A 22195-nucleotide genomic window follows, 5' to 3' on the forward strand; every position below is an offset into this window, starting at 1 on the left:
GCACCATACCGCCTAAGGCAGGTGCCACCCATGTTTTCTGGGCAGACAAGCCGCCTCCAGGCTTTTGCCTGTGCTGCTCCCCTGACTGGAACTCGCTCCCTACCTCCTGTGCAGGCAGCTGGCCCCGCCCCCATGTCTGAGCACAGCTATCACCTCCTCCAGGAAGCCTTCCCTGATGTCCTATGTTAAGTCCAATCCCTCTCCTGGGCTCCCAAAGCCACCGGGCTTCCCAGAACACATCGTGTTGTCTTTGCTGTCTTGTAAGACTGTCTGCAACTCGAGATCAGAGCTCCTTGGGGCCAGGGTCAGAGTTCAATGCTCGGCCTGGGGCTGCTTTCAATGTTCCTTAAGCTAATATATATTGAGTGCTTATAGCGAGCTGGTGTCAGTGGCAGCCTTGATAGGAATAACTTCTTCACTAGACTTTACCTTCTCTATGCATATTCTCTAGTAGTTAATAGCGATACTAGCAATCACAACGTGCCCGTGCCTCGCGTTTCCGAATCTTTGCAACAATACTGTGAGTTAGGAGCCAGTATCCCTCATTTACAGGTGAGGAAATGGGGCCCAGAGAGGCAAAGTCAGTGGCCAGAGGCTACACAGCTGGGGAGTGGCCGCACTGGGATTTACAAGCAGGTCTATCTGACCTCGGAGTATGCTGAGTTTTGGGGAATCCCAAGGTCAGGTCTAAGATAGATGTCCAGGCAGGAATTCCCCACATCTGCTTGGCCCACCTGTCCTGGCTCATCCTCTACCAGGAATTGCGGACAGGCCCCAACCTCCCCTGCAACAGCATCCTGCATCTCAGTGTGTCGTCATCACGGGCTGCATGGGCACTGCTGAGCCTGCAGGCCTCCGCAGCCAGCTTGCTCTAACTGGCATGGGGTTTGGGGGGTGGTAGCACCCCCCATGATCTCACCGCCATGATCTCACCACACCCCGCCCCCCCAGCTCAGGGAAGGGAGGGGCACACCTGCAGGAGGTGCCACCTTTGCTGACTCCCTCTGCCTTGCAAGGGAGGCCACCCTGGAGGCGGCAGCCGGCTGGGAAGCCTGGGCCATGGATGCCGTCTCCAGGCAGTTCCCTGCCTTCCAGGGCCTGCCCTCTCCATGGTTGCCTGGTTGGAAGCATTCTGGTCTTTTTAATCTAATTTAAAAATGTGATCTGGAAATTAATTTCATCCAGATGCAGGGGTCTTTGTTGAGTGTGTGTGTGGGTGTTTTATAAAGGGCAGGAGAGAAAATAGAGGCTGTTTTATGGGACAAGATGTGAAGCCAGCCAAAGCCACAGATAGCAATTTTTCAGTATCTTTTGGAAGATTTAATGATTCAGATTCTTTTGCTGCTTCCCAAGCAGTAAACAAAACCTTCTCTGACAGAGGAATGTCACTGAATACCTCCCGGGGACAGGAGCAGGTATGTCAGCTGGCGGAGGCCAGATGGAGGTCCCATCGCCACCCGTGGGCAGTCCCAGTTGAGGACGGAGGACAGAGTTCCTGAGGCCATGCTGTCAGAAAGGAGCATCAGCTGCAGAGCTCACAGCTGGCCCCAGGCTGGCTGGGAGATGGTTCATGGCCCCTCAGCCGACTTCACCTAAAATAACTGAACCCGCTCACAGGGGGGCCTGTCAGTCAGTGTGACAAGTTGATAACCCTGGTGACTGAATTCTGGGCCCAGGAGATTAGGCCTGTGTGGATTCAAATCCCAGCTCGGCAAAATTCTTTCTCCGTGATCTGGGGAAAACGAGCTTTACTTTCCTCATCTGTAAAATGGGGATAACAATATGCCCTATTTGGCGGTGCAATTGTGAGGCTTAATGAGATAACACGGGCCTGAAGGAGAAAGGACCCAGTGAGTGCTGGCTCCTGTGATTAAGGCACAGAGGGAATGCTCAATAGATCTAGGCCCAGAGAGGCAAAGTGACTTGCCCAAGGTCACACAGCCGGATTGAGGTTGTCCAGTGCCGTGGAGGAGCATGGGCTTGGGGCTAATGAAGTAGCGTCCAGTAATACCAAAATATTCACTGTTCTCCCTGCAGGCCTGCTTACAGGGCCCGGCCCTGCTGGTAACAGCCTTGGCCAAGTGATGTGCTTTGGCCAAAAAAAGCGTCAGCAGAAGTATCAGGCTGATTCTGGGTGGAAGCTTAGGAGTTACCTTGTAATTTCACCATTGCTCTTTTCCCGCTGCCATGGAGACATCCTGCTCTGGATGAGGACTGCTTGATCAGCTCCGGTCACAGAACGCTCCCTGCCCAGAGCCCCAGGTGACCCAAGAAAGACATGGAGTGTGAGTCAAAAATAAGCCTTTGGGGCTTCCCTGGTGGCGCAGTGGTTGAGAGTCCGCCTGCCGATGCAGGGGACGCGGGTTCGTGCCCCGGTCCGGGAAGATCCCACATGCCACGGAGCGGCTGGGCCCGTGAGCCGTGGCCGCTGAGCCTGCGCGTCCGGAGCCTGTGCTCCGCAACGGGAGAGGCCACAACAGTGAGAGGCCCGCATACCGCAAAACAAACAAACAAACAAAAATAAGCCTTTGTGTCTCGACTCCCAGGGACTCTGGGGCTGCTCCTTAACTGAGCCCAGATGACCCACACACCGGTCCCAAACCCTGCTGGGCCACTTGTGTGCTGTGTGACTACAGGAAAGCTCTCACCTTCTCTGAGCCTCAGTCCTGGTGCAGTGAGGCCAGCGGGACCTTCTTCATAAATACCTCTACTCGGATTAAAGGAGTCAGGGCAAGTAAGGCCCCTTGCCTTTCACTAAAGGCTCGCAAACATTCATATACGTCCCTTTTCCTGGCTTGGAGGGGTGTATTCAGACTAGGAAGCCTCGCGGATTCTAGAACCTCTGGAGCGTCACGAGGCTGACAGTGTGTCGGTATGTTTTACGCCTAAAGGGGCTTGATAGGGCTGAGAACTGACAAGAACATCCAGGAACTTCCGACCCAACTCAGGAGCTGGATTCCGAGCTTGAAGCATGTCTGACGGTGATGTAAGCCTGCAGGACAGGGCCCAGGTAGAGGAGACCCAGGGTGCTGGGATTCTCAGGTCCTCAGGCCTGGCCCACCGCCACATGTCAGCTCTCGGTGTGGCTGGAGCACCTCTGGGTGCTGGGAAAGGAAAGCTACTGGAGGAAAGAGGTTTCAGTGCAGCCGAGGGAAGAATGACAACCCATCACTTCCCACTTTGAGGCCTTGAAGACCCTTCCGTCTTCTGAGCATTCCTGCCCCAGGTTCCCACCCCTGGCAGCCCATCTGCCTGGTGGAGAACACCCACGCACTGCACCAGCCTCTAGTCCATACCACCTCTGCCCCCAGAGAGAGCTGACCGCTGACCCCAGAGAGAGCTGACCGCTGAGCCCATATACCCCGTGCCACCCTGTGCCCTGGATAGAGGCTGCCACCGCTTGCTCAGGGCCCTGGGTGGTCACTGCTGCTGGCGTCCCAGCCGGAAGCTGGCATGGGAGGGCGTGCAGTACACTCCTGAACACCAGGGACTCTGACCAAGTGGCTAGAAGTGGCATCTCACTGTGGCGGCAGGGTTGGCGAGGTTGCTTCCCTAGCTCTGTCCGCCTTTCTGCCAGGCAGCTAGAGCCAAAACAGACCATTCTGTTCCTCCGGAGACACAAATAAACAAGTCATCAGGAGCGCTCTCCTCTTCCCTGCCACCAGCCCCGCCTCCCAGCTGATTCACTGGCGGGGCAGGCGAATGTCAGGCAGCCTTGCTGTTGACAGGCCCCATGCATCTTCGCAAAGCCCCAACGGGGGTCACAGCTGCGCTGGTCCATCTAGAGGGGCTGCCAGTGGGCGCTAACCTCCTGGGATATTGGAACACCTGGCCTCTCGGCTGAGGTCTGGCACACTCCCCAGCATCAGACAAGTCCTGGCTTTCCAGATGCACCTGGGAGTGGCAGAGCCCACTGGCCGGAACAAGGGCCCTGGTGTCCCTTGGCCTTGACTGGGTGGAAGAGGTGACTTCACCTGCCTGGGCCCAGCCCCTTCTTCCTTCCTCTCAGAGTAGCTGTGAGGACTAATGAGACAACAAAGGCATCCTGCCCAGAAGGGTCAGAGCTCCAAAGGGCAGGACGGTCCCAGAGGTGGACTTTACCTGGCTCTCCTCACACACCCGGAGCACTCAGGACCTCTTGGCCAGGCAGGCCTGTCCCAACCCATTCACTAACCTATCCTCCCACACCCAGTGGCCCATCCTCCAGTTGTCCCCTCTCTGCTGCAAGCTCTGGCCGGACGCAAGGCCCTGGCCCCACTCCCTGGGCTCAGGCCTTCTCCCCAAGATGCCCCAGCTCAGGCAGCTAAACGGGGGCCTCCAGGGCTTCTTATCTGAGCTCTGGATTGGCTGTCTCCTGGGTGACCCCAGCCTCTCCTCTCCACAGGGCCCCGGTCTTGGCCAAGTCATCCTCATGACTTCTGCAGTGTCCTAGGTCCTTGTACCAGGCACCATCCGTGAGCACAAGCCCAGCTTAAAGCTCTCGGGACCCCTCACCACCCTCAAGAGGAAGCCCAAGCCCCTCCCCCTCGGCCCCCGGTCCACGAGGCCCCACCCCATCCCGCCAGCCCCCGCCGCCTTGCCCCATGGTTCCCCTGGCATTTCACACTCAGGCTGCAGGGAACTGTGTCTGGAAACGTTCATTCCTCTGGACTGTGCGGCTCCCACCCTCTTCAACACTTTCGGATACAGGACACCAAGAACCACGCCTCCCTCGTGAAGCCCAGGAGAGCAGAACAGCCTGGGAGGGGAGCTCAGCCCAGCTCTTCTGGGCCTCCGTCCACGTCTGCGGGAAGGGCGATGGCAGGAAGCTCGGTGGAGAATAATCAGGAGGGATCCCTCCAGAGCAGTGCTCTCAACCCGGAGAGTCCCGCGCCCCACGCTTGGCAGCGTCAGGAGACACGGTTGGTTGTCACAGCCAGTCAGTGGGGAGGGGGCACGATCAGCGTCTAGTGGATGGTGGCCAGGGTCTCACAGTGCACAGAGCAGCCCCCAGAAAGGAGGATCAGGCTCCAGGTGTCCACCGGGCCGCAGGGGGGGTCCCGGCTCTAGGCCCTCCATCAGTGGACGTCCCGGATTTATCAAAGCAGCTCTGGACCCAGGCTGGCTCTCGGCTCCACCCCGACTGGCTGCCTCAGTCAGGCAAGTTGTCAACCTCTCCACGCCTCACCTTCCTGTGTGGAAAGGGGGCCAAGGGTGGGCTGCTAAGTGGCTTCAGAGGGTTGAGCACAGAGCTGGCCCCGTGCCGCTAGCTCCATAAATGCTTGCCGAGGTGCCAGGAGAAGAGCCAAGCTAAACTTCCTCAATGCGTCCATGCCTCCCCGGGGAAGGGCTCTGTTCTGTGGTCCAACTCTTCATTATCTGCAGCCGGGACCCACTGTGCCTAAACGCTGGAGAATTCCGTGTGAATCCCGTGTAAGTGTGCAGATCACAGAAACCTGTGGGCTTCGAAATGAGGATCCCAGACACCATCGCCAGAGCCTCGGAGAAGTCTGGCCGTCATGCCAAGCCTCTGTCTTCTGTCTGGCTTTCAGCTGGCAATGACAACACTTCAGGGTCCTAACCCCAGTCCTGGCACCGCCCTCCTCCCTCAGGGAATTAGTCTTTGGTCTTATAAAAGGCTTGGGTCAAGTTCCAGGCTTGATTCCAGTCCTCGTGACAGAAAAGACTTGCTGAACTACTTCACACAGAATTATTCTGAGGTCTGAGCAGATGGCAAGATATTCAGGGGAAGCACCCGTGCATTTGAGGAAGGAAGGCTGGGGAGCTGGCCTTGGTGGGAGGAGGAGAGATTCAGAAGATAGTCAAGGGATTTGCATCTCCTGCCTGATCAAAGGGAAGAGGCAACTTCCCCCCAGTGAGCATGGCATGGTGGCAAAACATCCAAGCCCCAATATCAGACAGAGAGATGGAGGCTCAGACCCCCACCCCACCACTCCCAGCGGTGCCACTAATCTCTTCAACAGTCACTCAACAAACACTCCTTCCAAGTGGATTTTTCCTTACCATGAAAAAAATACATCTACCCCAAGAGTCAACTTCAGGCTTACCGGGAAAATATCTGAAGCATCCCCATTAAAGTCAGGAAGAAGACAAGATTGCCTGACAATTTTAAAGATGGTTTTAGAGGTACTAGCCAACACGATTGGACAAGAAAAAGAAGTGAGGCACAAAAATTGGAAAGAAAGAGATGAGATTATCATTGTTTGCAAATGGCATCATCGGACACCTAAGAGAATCAGCTGAAAAAAGTATTACAAAGATAAGAAATTTCAGTAAGGTGGCTGAGTAAAAAAATACATATTTAGAAATCATTAGGTTTTATCATTTAAACAACAGTTGGTTAGAACAGTGGTGTCCGACTTTTTGGCACCAGGGACCGGTTTCGTGGAAGACAATTTTTCCAGGGACCGGGTGGGGGGATAGTTCAGGCGGTAATGTGAGCGATGGGAAGCAATGGGGAGCGGCAGATGAAGCTTTGCTCGCTCACCCGCCGCTCACCTCCTGCTGTGCGGCCCCGTTCCTAACAGGCTGTGGACCGGTACTGATCCGCGGCCTGGGGGTTGGGGACCCCTGGGTTAGAAGATATAGTAGAAGAAAAACCCCATTATAAAATAGCAGCTTGAAAAGAAATAAATATGAACAAACACAAAAGATACGTGCAATATCTATATGAAGAAAACTCCAAAACATTATAAAAGAAAATGTGAACAAATGGAAAGACACATTGTATTCTTGGATAGGAATATTCAACGTCATGAAAAGTCCATTGTCCTTGAATTAATCTATGAATTTAACACAATCTCAGTAAAAAGTACTAACTAGATTTTTTTTTTTTGGCAGGGAGACTACAAAAGCCAATTCTAAAGTTCGTATGACAAAAGACCTGGGGGAATAGACTAAGAAGACATTAAAACACATCAAAAGCAACAGTAGTTAACTCAATGAGGTACTAGCAAATGTATAAATAGACCAATGAAAGCCATCACAATCTACCCAGATACTCAAATTTAGTATACTATAGTATACAATAAGTTTGCATTTCGCATCAGTGAGGAAAAGATGGACAATTCAATGATTGCTGTTAGGATAACTGTCTACCCATGTGGGAAAAAAATAAATGTGGATTCCTACTTTACATCCAAAAAAATTACTTACATCCAAATTTTAAAAAAATCTTACATCCAAATAAATTCCTCACAGATCAAAGATTTGAAGGCAAAAAATTAAAACATAAAAGACCTAAAAGACAACACGAGGGGATTTTTAACAATTTCAGAGTAGTGAAAGACTTCCTCTGTATGATACAAACCCCACCAGACATAAAAGAAAAAAAATGGGTACAATTTGATTACATAACAATTAAAAATTAAGCATGAGGAAAAAAGCATCACAAATTCAAAGACACACTGAGAAAATATTTGCAATGCATCCTATTTCCTTCATATGTAAAGAGTTCCTGTGAATAAATAAGAAAAAGGCCAAAAATTCAATAGGAAATGGCAGAGGACATAAACAGTTAGCTCACAGTAAAAGAAATACAAGTGACTCTCAAGCATGTGAAATATGCTCAGTGTCACTCATAGTAAGAGAAATCAGTGGATGCTATTTCGATCCTATGTGCCTTTACTTAGCATATTCTCACTGCTTTTCTACCAGCAAACTCCTCCTCCTTCTTTACACTCATATCCCCTCCATCAGGGCCCTGGTCTCATGTGTTTTAATCACCTTAGGGAAAGGGGCTGCATGGGATTAATCTCTGGGTCAGGAATGTCAACAAATATGTGTTGAACAAATAATGAATGAAAAAGGAACTCAGGCCCCGTGGATTCCAGGTCCAAGCACCTTTCATGCCTGAAAGTCTTCCACATCCTTGACCTCATTTAACTACCGCAACAGCCCTGAGAGGCAGGTATCACATGCCCATTTCTCAGATAAGAAGGCTAAAGTCCAGAGGGCAGAACAGGTCAGAAAACCTGTCACCTGAAGACTTTCCCACACTCCTTCCAGGTCCACGCATCCTTGCACTGGTTGCCCAACAGCTGGCCTGGAGGCTGGGGTGTTTTGGCAGCACCCGGACTTGACTGGGGCCCAAGGCAGTGGGGCTGTGGCCCCAGCGCAGTACTTACTTGTGCATGTAGCCCTCGGAGCCGGTCGTGAGGTTTGCCTGCATCACCGCCTGGAACTCTGTCTCATTGCAGCAGTATTTGAAAACCGTGTTGTTATGGTGACAGCAGAGGATGAAGGTTTTGTTGTCCGAGAGCCGGGGGCAGTGGAAGCCAAAGTGATAGCGGCCTTTGTGGTCCGTGTATGGCTCACAGACACGGAAATGTGCGGACAAGACTGGAAAAGACAGTCACCAGGCTTGGTGGGGCCCCTCCTCAGGCCCAGCTGGCCCGAGACCCCCACCAGTCCATGAGGACCACGGGCAGAGCCCGGTTGGCCTATTCTAGGGTTGCGCCCACCTCTTCCTTTGCCAGGAAGGCTTTGTGGTCCAGTGTGAGCCTCCCCTCTGCCAGGAGGACTGCTCTGGCTCCTGTCACCTCCCAGGCCCCCCTCGGCTACCATCCTGCTTCTACTGTGCTGCTCAGACTGGGAGTTTCTTGCAGGCAGGGCTGATCTTAGGCCTCACGTGGATCCCCTCCAGGGGCTCTGCACACAGCTGGCACTCAATTAGGAAGCAACACTAACTGAGCACTTACTATGTGCTTTGCAGGCTCTAGCAGATTTAATCCACTTGGCCATCCCAGCAGGCAGGTCTGGGATCCCACTTTACAGAGGGAGGAACCCGAGGCTCAGAGGTGTACAGTGACCTACCTGAGCCGGTTAGAGGTGGTGGAGCAGGAATCCAACCCAGGCCTGCCTGGATCCAAGGTCCAGGAGCCTCTGCACTCCTCCATCACTGTGCGGACTGATGGTGGACTCACCAACAAGTCCAGGCTGGCCTGGGTGGTGAGTGGCATGGGTGCAAGAACCAGGTCCCACTTGTAGAGAAAGCGGTGTCCCCTCGTATCTCGGTTTCTACTAAACTGATGCCCTATACCCGGAGGTCCCCAAGGGCCCGCCTTGGTGGCCCCAGCTCATGGCAACAAAGCTGCCCTGGCCTTGGACCCTCATTCTCCTGGCTCAAGGCCAGAGGCCCCTATTCAGCCACTGATGACGCTGAAAACCCAGGACAGTATTTACTAGTTGTCCTGCTGATGATAAAGACGAGTGAAAGCCTGAACAAACGTAACAATGGAAAGCAACTTGGAGCCCGCTGTCTCTAGCTTAATTAGTGTCTTCATGAAAGGGACCGCTGTATCTAATTTGTATCGCTCAAAAGGGGCTTCCAAGGCTGAATGCATTTCTCCAACCACCAAGGCTCTAGTTCTGCAGAAGCGCCTCAGTTAATTGAGAGCTCTGTCTCTGCTGAGAGGTTATTAGACTCCAGCCCACACAGCTCCCAGCGCCAGGGGCTGCCGAGGGGATCGCAGCTGGGCTGCGCTGGCCGGTGGGCGGGTGGGCCTCATGTGCTGGAGCGCCGAGGCTGGCTTGGGTGGCTTCGTGAAATCCTGGGCCCCTTCCCCAAAGTACAGCACCCTCTCGTGGGGACGGGTAGGATCACTGCGGGAAAAGGGTCTCAGCCTTTCAGGAGTCAGGGGAGCTCTCAGCCTCGACCCTGGGAAACAGAAGACCCTCTTATGGATGCCGTGGTCACTAAGGAAGCCCCAGGGGGATGCACCGTCTCATTTGATCTCATGTATTCCCATTGTACAGAGGAGAAAACTAAGGTTGAGAGCACCAGGCTCAAAGTGTGGTCCCTGACCTGCTGCGTCTGCGTCCCTCACAGCAGACGTTCTGAATCAGAAACTCTGGGGGTGGGGGGCGCAGCCTGAGTCTTAGAAAGCCCTGCAGGGGATGCCAATAGACTTGGTTTGGGACCCACTGGCCTGGAGGCACAACGTACCAGAGGCTAAAGGTGAGAGGCAGAGGCAGGAAGTGAATTCCAGCCACTGACCAGCCCCTGTCCAGATTGATGAGAAAGCCCTGATTGGGGGGGGGGGGGGGTCAGCTCACATTCGCTTGCAGGAGGCTCGATGTGTCAGCAACACCCAGTGGCTGGTCAAGAAGACAAGCTGGGGCCCTGAGGCCACAGGACCCAGGGAGGGAAGGAGCAGAGTGGTGGGGGGAGCCTTTGAGCTGGGCTTCAGAGGAGCCAGATGTGCAGAGATGGAAGTGGGAGGGAGGCCCAGCCAGGGAAGGGATGAGGAGAAGTCCCCAGTGGCTCACCCCGGCCACCCCTGGACAGCCGGTACCATCTGCTTTGACCATGTGCGAAGACAAGGCCACTGCTGCTTCCTGAGGAAGGATGTGCCAGAGCCCGAGGAGTCCTGGCCCGGAGCCAGGACAGCTGGTCTGAATCCTGGAGCGCACAGGATCACCTGGGCCATCACAGCCTCTCTGTGCCTCGTTGCCCTCAAGGATGGAAGACCAGTGGGCTCCCGGGGGCTGGGGGCTCCGAGAAGCATTTGTGAACAGCGAAGCGCAGGGCCCGCTTGGAGCAGGGAGGGTGTAAGCGAAAGAGTGGACGATAAAGGACAGCACTTCCGGCCTCCAGGCACGGGTGCACCGTGGCTCTGGGGCTGTGCCTGGGGCCCGAGGGCAGGGGGATGGTCGTTAGGAGGCCAGCGTGTCCTGAGTCACCAGGAAAACCGGCCCACGTGGAGAGGGAACACCGGGGGGAGAGCCACTCTTGGGTCCCGGGGTCTTGGCGTCCAAGATAGGACCCCGATCACCCCCTCCACACACACACACACACACACACACCTGCGAGGCTCAGGGTCTGCGTGGCCATCATTTAACAGCCAGGTGACAGTGTCCGCTGATCATGTGACCTCAGGCAGGTCTCTTTCCTGGTCTGACCCTCAGGTTCCTCATTTGTAAATGGGTGGGGAGCTCCTCTCTCCCAGGGGACAAGATGACCTACTGCATGAGAAAGCAGCGGGGAAGGAGTTCTGTGCACAGGGACCCCCAGACCCATGGCCTTGGCCTGGCTTTTTCTCTGCCATCCCAGGGTCCTTCATGGCGTCCTCCTGAACCACGACCCCCAGCAAAGGGGCAGAAGGGGCCCAAAGGTGCAGGCCGGTGTCCACAGCCCCGCCAGAGCAGGAGGGCACGAGGGCATAGGTGCACACGCACGAGAGAGACAGAGACAGGGACAGAGACACAGAGATAAGAGAGGGAGACAGAGGGAGAGACACAGCGAGAGCAGGCACCTCGCTGAGACCAGGGCTCGCGCGGGGCCAGCCCTGCTGGCAGGAGGCAGGGTGCACTTCTCCAGTCGGCCAGCTTCGCTTTGGAGCAGCCGAAGGACTTAGTTCATGTTCATCTTTGCGAACAGGAGCGTGAAAGCCCCCCTGCTGGGATCAGGTGGCCCGCCTAGGGGACTGGTCGGCTGCTGGGAGACGGGGCCCCAGCACCACTCTGTCTGGGTTGGAATCCAGCCCCTACACTAGCTGTGTTGCCTCTGGCTGTCAGTTCCCTCTCCAAGCCTCAGTTTCCTCCTCTGGACAATGGGATGACTACGACACCGCCTGACTTTGACTTGCTGGGGTCATGGAGAATTCACTGCACATAAGGGCTTCTCCCAGGACTTACCGGCAGCCACCGTTAACCCCACAGTGTCCGCGAGAATCTTCCAGCTGAGCTCCCCGAGGCAGGCACGTGGGGCACAGCACACAGTAGGTTCTCACCAAACATGAGCCCCTCACGAGGCTGATGCCACTAGGGCAGGCAGCCCCTCAGCACCCAGAAGCCCGGCTGAGCTATAGCCCTGACACCAGGAAGGGACCACCTCCCCCTCCCGCCTCCCGCCAAGCATCGCGGAGGCTCTACCTGCGGAAATCAGCAACGAGAGGACGGCGAGCACGTTCAAGGGCTGCTGGCCACAACTGGTCATCGTTTGGCTTGCATCGATTCGTCGAGCGCTGCCTGTCGAACGAGAGCCGGGAGAGGCAGGGTGTGGGCTGTTTTGTCTGCGGTGCAGACACTGGCTTTGCTGCCCATGGCAGGGCCGGACGGGCACGGGCAGGGAAGCAGGTCTGCCGGGAGCAGGGGCCGGGCCGCAGATGATGGAAACTCCGCCATCCAATTTCCTTTCCGGGATGAATGGCCTTCCCCCACCAGTCAGCTGTCATCTCCCTTTCTTTTCACGGCAAAATGAGACTTAATCAAAGGAGGACGGATGGCTCAGGTGGTGGAAATAACCAGCGGGCTGAGGCCGGTAGGCACGGGAATGAGAACAGTGGTGAGAGAGGGGATTAGAGGCGAGCTCATGAACCTGCAGGGGGCTGGCGGGACCCACGTCTCCCTGCTGTGTCGCTAACGGTGACTTCCATTAACCCCACCCCACCCCCACCAGCATGCATCCAGCTGGCACCTTCCAGGAATTAGGGACATGGCAGTGAACTAAACAGACTCGAGATGGAACTCAATAGAAGCTGTCCCTGCCCTGGCTTGCATTCTAGTGACCAGGGCTGACAGCTCACAGATGAGTAGTTCAGAGGTTATGAGGTCCCTGGGGTTGCACCCCAAAGACTGAAGGCAGAGACTCAAGCAGATACTTGTACACCCACGTCCATAGCAGCACGATTCACGATCGCAAAAGGAAGAGACGACACGAATGTCCATGGACGGATGATGGACAAACACTACATGGCACGTACTACAGTGGAACATGACTCCGCTTTCAAAAGAAAGGAAATTCTCACAGGCAGCAGCACAGATGAGCCTTGAGGACATTACGCTCCGTGAAATAAGCCAGACACGAAAAGACAAACACTGTGTGATCCTACTCCTCCGAGGTCCCTAACGCTGTCGAGTCCATAGAGACAGGAAGTAGGATGGGGGGTGCCCGGGGCTGGGGGAGGGGGAGTGGGAGTGAGTGTTTCATGGGGACAGAGTCTCAGTGTGGAAAGATGACAAAGTTCTGGAGATGGATGGTGGTGATCGGAAGAAGCGTTGCATACTGAGGGAGCAGCAGGTGCAAAGGCCCTGAGGTGGGAGCAGCAGGGAGGCCAGTGGAGGATGAGGGGAGGGGTGGGTAGCAACAGGCCGCCTAAGGCAGGGCCTTGGCCCTCAGTGGCCACTTTCTATCAGGTTGTTGAAACCTCAGGACAAACCTGAGGGACAGGTTCCCTCACTATCATCACCACCCCCACACGCCGCCCCCGGGCTCTGGGAATGGAGGCTGCAGAGGAGGACCAAGTGTCCTCTGCGTGGCCTGCTAGAGCCCCACCAGGGTTGTAGCTGCATGTGGCTGGGGAGCAATTTGCTGAGCACCTACTATGTGCCAGGCTCCAGGCCAAACAAGGTCCTGCACACTACCCTCTACCCTCACGGCACCCCTGACCAGGGAGAGCTCCGGGACCCCAGCTTGGGTCCAAGGCAGCTCCGAATCCTGCTGACTAGTGGGCAGGCAGGGCAGGAAGTCAAGGGGGCAACCCAGAGGCCAGAGCTTCGGACTGAGGAGACAGTGCCAGATTCACGGCCAAACACAGGCTGCTCACCGCCAGGCCCTGCCCCTGCTGTGGGGCCTGGGGCTTCGTACCTGCAGCGCGGGCGGCACGGAGGCACCCAGGGTGTCAGTGCTGCTTGGAAGGCTGGTGAGCCAGAATAAGAAAAGGGGGTGGCAGGGCTGTTGGACGAAGCCTGAACGCCTTAATACGACGCTTACTCGTGGTGGTGTTGGTGTCAGTCCCTGCCAGTCCCTGGGGGGACCCGCCCACCTCTCTGTGTAGGCCTCTCTGCTCCCCCAGGAGCAGCCCTGCCCCCAAGGGCTGTGAGCTTCTTAATCGCTCTGAGCCTAGGCCTCCTCCCTGCCTCCCTCAGGGCCCTCCTGGGAGGATGAAGGAGATTAAAGCATTTGAAAGTGCTTAGGAAAGGGTTTCATACTGGGGGAACCTAAAGATCAGTCCTGGAAAATGCACTGTGGGGGTGGGGAGTGACAGGTCCTCTGAGATGAGTCCTCCCTGCCATGTGGCCCCATTCCGCAGATGGGGAAGCCGAGGGCCAAGACGGGTGTCCAGATTCCAAGCCCTTCTAACCCCTGAAAGGTGGCTTTCACTTTTCACTTTTTAAGCCGGGGCTCCAGTCTGAGAGCTGGTGGGTTCATGGAACAAATGCTTGGGTGGGGGTGGGGGTCCACCTCTGCCGGGTGCCCAGCCCTCCTTCCTGCTGCTCCCACTCCCTACAAAGTCCTGCATATACTGAGGGGGGCTATCACTCACACCTGGGGTGCCCTCCTCTCTTTCCTGTGAGTCCAAATCCTGCACCACCTTAGAAGCTGTTACAATGCCACCTCCTCCAGGAAGCCTGCCTTGATTCCATCAGCTTGAAGAAGTTTGTCTCTCCATTGAGGCGTATCATATTCTATCTCTTCTCTCCTTAATGTGTTAATTCATTTATTCATTCATGTATTCTCTCAACATCCACTTGCTGACCCCCACTTATCCGCTTGCTGACGCCCGGAAAGGGACTGGGCCGGGTTCTAGGGACTCAGGGTGTCCTGGGTGAGGGCACCCAGCAGCTCTACCTTATGGGACCGGTCCTCATGCCCTCCTCTCTCCGACTGTGAGAGTCCTGGGCCAGGGCTTGGCCAACTGGGGGTCACGCAGACTGGGTGAGACTCCCAGCACGACTGGCACTGGCCTCAAGCCCTTGGCCCGTTGGGGGCGCTGAAGCAACAGGGCCTGTTGTGGATGTGTGGGTCCCGCACAGCACAGGTGTACCCCGTCACAGTGATGCACTGTGACTCGTCTGTCCCCTGTCCAGCAGGGTCCTCCCTGCGATCTGCTCAGTCCCCTCTGCCTGGCCGTGCGCCCTCCGCCCTGCCTGGTCACCCACGGCTGCCTCAGGATGAGTCAACGGGTGACAAAAGCCACAGCCCTGTTGGTGGGACAAAGGTGGAGGTGGGGGCTGCCCCCCCTCCTCAGACCCCCGGGGAAGCTTAGGTGCTGGCACTGAAGGCTGAACCCGTGGTGGAAAGAAAACCCCACCATGTGTCACTGGGAAGTTACATAAAAATTCCATTTCTAATGACCGAAGACAGGAAAGCTATAAGCCAGCATCTCTATTCCTGGCTCGGTGGGAGAGCTGCTTTGGAAACTCCGCGGCTGCCATCCCTGTGAGGTTTCCATGAGAGGGCCAGCTTCTGAGGGCACACCATCAACAGCCCCCATATTCACCTTAGCCCCCCTGTGGGGTCCGCAGAGGGGGACCTGGGCGTGTCACGCTGTCAGGTGCCACCACCTGGGACCCTCCCCCACTGGTGACATTTGGGGGGAGCCCCTCCAGCAGAGGTAGGAGCTGGGGCTGAAAGAGTGAGCATCCCTCATCCTGCCCCCTGGGCCCAGCCCTGGTTCTGGGGTCTGCGGCCGTGGGGCTGCGCCCTGGGACTGGCTTAGACCAGCCGGGCTCTTCACAGGTGCCGGACGCTGGCTTTTCACCATGTTATCTCAGATAGTCCCCGACAGCCTGATGAGGCAGATATCAAACTCCCATCTGGTAAAGTAGGACACTGAGGCTCAGAGAGGTGAAGTGACTTGCCCAAGGTCACACAGCCACTCAGTGTCTCAGACAGGAAGCAAGCCCAGCCTCAAAACTCACTCTCCCTCCTGGCACTATAGGAGTTTCCAGAGCCTCCGGAGCCCCCAACCCTTGCTCCTCAGAAAACACATTTACCACAGACAGGTTCGGTTTATTGACCCGGGTTCTATTTCTTTGAACACTGGTAATCTACCCACAATGGTAGCTGGTGGCCAGTGATATAAATCTCAACAGGGGGAACATTCTGGATGAGCAGGACCCCCCAGGCTGACTGCCTCTAGAACCACAAGTCAAGCACGCATCTCTGCATCCACTCCTTGGGTCAGCCGGGGACTGCTGTTCCCAGATCTGAGGATTATTTTTAAACACCGAATTTGGCGAGGCCTGAGTGGAGAGGATGGAGGGCATGTGAAGAGAAACAGAGCCGGCGAAGATGAATTAAACCCCACTGGCAACAACAGCAGATCTGTTCTCCATCAGCCAGACTAGGCAGGGCTCGGGAGGGAGGGAGGGGAGGCGGGCCCTTGATGTGGGGCAGGGGGCACTGCCACGGACCCCCCAGGACCCCCCAGGCCTGGCGGCCCCCGGCTCAATGCCTGGAGGTTCCTCATCCTCTCTCGGCTTACCCAGACCCCTGCTTAGCCCACCATGACCTTCCCTGGGCGTGGCCAAGAGCACCCCCTCTTGCCTGGACCAGGTCGAGGGCCGGGTGGCCTGGAGGGTGGGCCTTGGGTTTGGGCCACACTGCCTGGCTCCACCTTTTGTAGCCACACCCTGTGTGACCTGGGACAAGTGTCCTCAGTCTCCTCGGCCCTAAAAGGGGGATGAAAATAGCATCTAATTCACAGAGTCCTTGTGATGATTGAATGAAGCAATGCATCAAAGTGCTTGGAATGGGGCTGGAGCTCAAAATACGCGTGGGGACTGCTGCGTGCCGCTAGATACCTCTGCCCCAGCCTCGCCCACCAATCCAGGTCCTACTGACTTCCTGAAATGCCCATCTGACCACCCAGCCACCTCCTTAGGGGTCCTGGCAGCTCCAGGTTCAAGTCCATGCTCACTTCCCAGGCCCCAGGTGGTCTGGCTTGCTGCCCCCTCTGTCTCTCTCTACTCCTCAAGGTTCAGCCCTCCAGGATGTGCCTCTCCTCTGGGCCTTTGCACACGCTGTCCCCACACTGGGGACACCCTTCCCCTGTCCTGCAGACGGGCAGCCTGGACCCAGCTTTTGAGGTTCAGCTGCGGCGCCCGTCTCTCAGCAAAGCTTTTCTCCCTCTGATTCTCTCACTCCCCTGGGTGGGCTCCCGAGGCTGGCAGGGGCGGGACCATGCTGCCTGATTAGTTTGTGTCCCAGCTTGAGAGCAAATGGGTTAGAGAAAACGGGTGGCAGGCGGGGGCGTTGAGAACCCAGACCCCTGCCGTAGGGGCCTGACCTCTTTAGACCCGGCCACCTGAGCCCCGCATGTCCCAGCAGCAAGAACAAAGAAGGGCACGTGACTAGTTACACACCTGTCACCCAGACACATCCCACCTTGCCCCACCCCTGCAGGGGTGCAGATCTGCAGTCAGCCCCATGGCGGGCGGGCTGAGGATGGGTCCCGACCCAGCCTCCTGGGCATTGGGTGCTGGTGGTAGAGCACAGGAGTCGGGCCCTTTGCTCGGGCTGGCCCTTCCCCGGGCATCTCTTCCTCCAACTCAGATGTCCAGATCAGACCTACCATGAGGTCCGGCTCAAATGCCACCTGGTCCATGAAGCTGCCCCGGCTACTTGTCCTCCCCACCCCCAACGTCCAGGGAGTGGGTCCTCTTCTGCACGCCCATCGGTGAATGCCTAACGGGCCTCTGCAGGGGGCCAGACCCAGCGCTGGGTGGCGGTCGGATTCAGCCACGAACGAGATGGACCAGGTCTGGTCGCCATGGGACGACGGCCTGGGGGCAACAGTCAGGAAGCCACTGATTCCATGATGAATTAGTAATTAAGCTTGGGCATTCTTCTTCTTATTAATAGTAGTATGAGCATTATGAATTAGTAATTAAACAAGGATAGAGCCCTTTGGGGCCTCACAAACAGTCCTGTGGGCAGAGCAGGTGCCCGATAGACAGGTATTGGAAATAACCCTGGAGACAGCCACTGGGCGCCCACCCTGGGCCGGGAGGCCTGCAGAGCGCTTGACTATGATGCGCTCACTGACTTCTTGACACCCTTAGGCTGTACCACCGCCCTCCCCGGGGTGTGGATGGAGGGACGGGCGGGGTAGAGCCAGGATGCCAAGCCCGCACTTTGCTCCTGTGCCCTGTCTCCATGGGCAGATGGGCGTGTTCACTCACCAGGCAGCACACGCCTGCACACATACGTCTGCAACAACACGCGCGTGCACATGCATGCACAACCCCCTGCTGCCCAGACATACATGTGACGGGCACACACGTTATCCGCGGCGACCTTATCCTCCAGCAAGTCCCCAAGTTTCCAGGGCCTTTCTCTGGCGATGCAGACCTATTCCTGAGTTTGTGAACTTTTATTTTTAGGGCAACACACACTTGGAGGTTATGAAATCTCAGTCTGAAACGTGAATTCCAGGAATAGACGCCGGTGTGAAGCAGGATCAAAGTGTGTCCTCCTGACCCCTGGGGCCTGCGGAGGGAGTGGCGGGCGGGTGGGGAAGCAGGAAACAAGACGGAACCGGGCCAGACAGCGACAGGTTTGCCTGCAGCCGGGCTCTGGGCTGCATGGCCAGCAGGCACGGCCACCGTGAGGCGCACCCCAGCCGGGGCCCAGCCTGTGTCGGTCAGCCCCTTTCCCTTCCCACATCTTCTCAACCTCACGCCGGCCCTGAGGTCCACGCTGCTCCCATCTCGGTGGCCTGCACCCCACCCCATGAATCAGTCAAGCACATGGGGCCCCCCTACACTTCTGTCCCCGAAACCTACCCTCACCTCGGAGCCAGACAGCTGCCTTTCAAAATGCAAACCCCATTGCATCACTCCTTGATTAAAACCCTCCGAGGGCACGGGGTGGGGGGATGGGCAGGGGGAAGGCCAGACTCCTGCCAGGGTCCTGGCACCTCCCCGGCCAGGGAGGCCCACCCTCCAGCCACACTGGCCATCCTGCAGCCCCTTCACCATGCCCCACACCCCACCCTGTGGCTTCCCTTCACCCGGTAGATTCAGAGGAATCCCCCAGTGCCTGTGTCCTCCAAGAGGCGTCCCCTGACCCCAACACGAGGTCGGGGACCCTGCCGTGCGTGCTCACGGCCTGTCCACCTCTCCTTCACACACAGATAGTGGTTTATAGTCGCACGCTTGCACAGTGGCTCTCTCTGAGCTGCGTCTTCCGCTCCCCTAGACTGTAAGCTGGACAAGGGCCGTGACCCAGGACCGGCGGCGTAACTTGCAGGGCCCGATGCAAAATGAAAAATGCAGAGAACCATTTTTGTTCAAAAATCACTCAGCGTTTCTAGACAGCGACGGCGGAGCATGAAACCAAGCACGGGCCCTTCTGAGCGTGGCTCGCACGCCGCGAAGCGGGCCTGGCTGACTCGCTTTTGGATTCTCACAACGCAGCATGGGCCCTGGCACACAGTAGGCACTTTATAAACACTTGTTGGCTTGGTTGAGCGAGTGCAGGCTTTACCATCTCCATTTTTCAGATAAAAAAATCGCAGCTCAGGGAGCCTAAGTGATTGGCTTAAAACTGGAGGCTGGCAGGGCTGGGACTTGAACTCAGGTCTGTCTGACTCCAAGCAGGGGCTCAAAGTGGGTGCTGGGGTGATGGCACAGGTTTTGGAGTCAGTCTCCCCCGGCCTGGAATCTGAGCCCTGCTGCTAAGTATCTGAGTGTTCTAGGCAAGTTATTTCACTGGCCTCAGCTTACTCGTCTGTAAAATGGGAACCATGAAACCCCACCCCTTGCTGGGGTCCTAAAGAAAGGTGAAAAGGTCCAGGAGCGCTAGCGGGGTACCCGGCACATCGAGCAAGTGCTCCGTAAATGGCTTTTATCTGGTGTTGCCCACTGTTGTTTCCAAAGCCGGTGGTTTAGGTCCCTGGGAAGTTGCTGTGCAGAGGAAAGTGTGTTTGAACTCTTCCTTTCATGCAGGGCTTATGCCCTTAGTTAGCACCAACTTCCTTCTGCCCCGCCTGCTTGTTCATTGCTTCCCTGCAGGGCACAAGGCCTTCTGTGTCTCTATCACCCACAGAGGAGGCTTTTCACACAGTAGGTGCTGCTGTTCAAAGAGTGGGAACTGTGTCAACACTCATTGGCCTGGATGCGGGGTCCACTTTATTGCAAAGAGCAAACATTCTGATGGCAACAGCAGAGATGCAGGCAGAGGCCCGAGTGCAACTCGCACTGAGACGGGGTGTCAACTTTCACTGCCAACACCACGAGGGAACCTGGGCGTCAGCCTGTGGTGGATGCCACTCCTCTAAGCCAGGAAACCCCAACTCCGGAGTCCAGGGGAGCCCAGGTGGGACAGCGCAGGGTCCTGGATCTACGTCCCTTGACCCCCACCCAATGTCCCCCGCTCCATGGGGCTAGTGTAGGGTCAACTCAGGAGGGGAGAGGTGAGCTCTGCAAAGTGCGGTGTGGGGTGTCGGCGTGCGTGTGACCACGGGATGGTGTGCAGGTCACCACCAACTTGGAAACCACTCCTGCCCCCCAAGTCCCTCCTTCAAGAGGACATGCTAGTTGGTTCCCAAAAGGGCTCTCCTTCCTCAGCGACATCTCCACCCCAACCTCTGCCAACTGGGCTCTGGGTTCAAGTTCCAAACCTGGCTTGTTTCCATCATCCCTTCTTGGGAATCTCACCGGGTCCTCCGTGCATGTCTCTTTCCTGAATGTTTGAGGTAGGCACTGCTGCTCTCCCATTTCACAGGTGAGGAAACCGAGGCCCAGGGAGGGGAGAGATCTGCCCGAGGGCACGCAGCTAAGAGAGGCTGGGCTGGAAACTCCAGTCCTGCTGAAGGCCCGGACGCTCTGCTCCCTGCTCAGAGCCACACCAGATCACCAGGCGCATGGCTCCCCCAGTTAAGGGGAGGGCTTAGCTGAGAGCTCGTGAGGACCTCTGCCCCTATGTGTTCTCCCGAATTATTTGGCTACCCCATTCAGATAAAACAACCCCTGGAAATCCCAGCGGCATTTTCTTCCCACTGGAGAAGCATGAAAATATCACATGAAGAATGGATCACTTAAAGTGTCAGGGCAGGAAGAGGAAAGACAGGCCCACAGACCGTCGGAGGGCAGCCCTGGATTTCTCTCCCCACTCTGGGAGCCTCTATTCCAGCCCCCCTCCGTGGGAGGGGGCTCTGGCCCCAGGAACCTTCCCTCACTGGGGAGAACAGAAACCAAAGGCCAGCCTCAGTTTCCCATCTGTAAGTGGGGATAACACGCCCCCCTTGAAGGCGTGTTGGGAGGGGCCGTGGAGGTGATGGAGGCATTCATTCATTCATTCCCTGCCGAGTGTGATGTTGGGCAGCCCTGAGCTAAGGACTGCAGACACAATGGTGGGCTAAACAGACCCCTCCTGCCCCTGTGGAGCCAACCACACGTGGCGACTCCGGGCACCTGAGCACAGAAGAGGGCCCTGACCTGGTCTGGGTTGGGGGTGTCCCCAGGGAACACGAGATCTGACAGGCCAGATCTCAGGCAGGCTCAGCTGGACCAGGCGAGGCGGGCCTGGGGAGGGAGCGCGCCAGCAGTGAGGCCAGCAGGTGCAAAGGCCCAGGGGTGGGCCCGAGCTCAGGGAGGGCAAGGGAAGGAGGCGCGGCTGGCAGGCAGTGGGCGCTGCTGGCACGGAGTGGGTGCTAATGGTCTCTTTGGCGCCCACCCCCACCGGTCACGAGGGCCACCAGAAAACGGCGGCTTGGCCCTCTCAGGTGAGGAAGGGGCGGGGAGCAGAGCCGAGGACAAGTAGAGTCCTTTGAGCACCTACTGCGCACCAGGACAGCTGTGCAGTCTCACGCCCGAACCTGCCGGGTGAGGGGAGGACGGAGGCGCTGGCCCATGCTCACACAGGGGCCAGCCATGACCCTCAGGGCGTCCCCGGGCTCTGCCCACCCTGTCCTCTGCCCGGCCACGCCGGGCCAGCCGGCTGGGTGCGCGCACAGGAAGAGACCTTTGGGGCAGCTGGGTGCAAAGGGGAGGTGGGAAAGGGCACCAGGTCACCAGGGCAGGGCCCCAAGGGCAGCTGACTTCGGTAAAGAGCTTGAAGGGAGAATGGAGTGGGGGTGAGGGAGGAGGCTGGAGGTGGTCCAGGTCGGACCCTCACGCCTCCCCCGCACTCCCTGTTTTCCCTCCCATCCCAGCTTCCTCACTGGTCCACAAAGCACGGAGCTTGTCGGAGCCGTTGCCCCTCTATTCACCCACCCTGTGTGCTAAGCTCCTGATACAAAGACACTAAGGCACAGAGATGGTCGGCAACTCGCCCGAGATCACACAGCCTGCAGGCAGAGGAGCCGGAACTTGAGCAGGTGGTCCGGGGCCAGCATCTGCGCTCCTTACACAGGGCTCCCAGCCTCTGTGTCCAGAGCCTGCTCTCCCCACACCTGCCCGTCACAGCCTCCCCTGGGGCCCCTCACATCCTTCTGGGACTGAGGGTCACTTTTTGGCCCCGCCT

At 56.9% G+C, this 22195-nt stretch overlaps 1 protein-coding gene across 3 annotated transcripts in view; it reads right to left on the minus strand.

Moving 5' to 3' along the window:
• Nucleotides 1–22195, minus strand: part of SHISAL1 (shisa like 1) — an 82041-nt gene that overhangs the window by 41334 nt on the left and 18512 nt on the right. For all 3 annotated transcript variants that reach the window (XM_067698347.1, XM_067698346.1, XM_067698345.1), the window contains exons 2-3: nucleotides 11875–11970; nucleotides 8127–8340 (exon numbers count right to left, since the gene is read on the minus strand). In XM_067698347.1, the coding sequence (XP_067554448.1) occupies nucleotides 8127–8340; nucleotides 11875–11938 (278 nt within the window). In that variant the 5' untranslated portion in view covers nucleotides 11939–11970. The remainder of the gene's footprint in view (nucleotides 1–8126; nucleotides 8341–11874; nucleotides 11971–22195) is intronic.

This window comes from Pseudorca crassidens, chromosome 11, assembly GCF_039906515.1.
Source record: "Pseudorca crassidens isolate mPseCra1 chromosome 11, mPseCra1.hap1, whole genome shotgun sequence".
NCBI lineage: Eukaryota > Metazoa > Chordata > Mammalia > Artiodactyla > Delphinidae > Pseudorca > Pseudorca crassidens.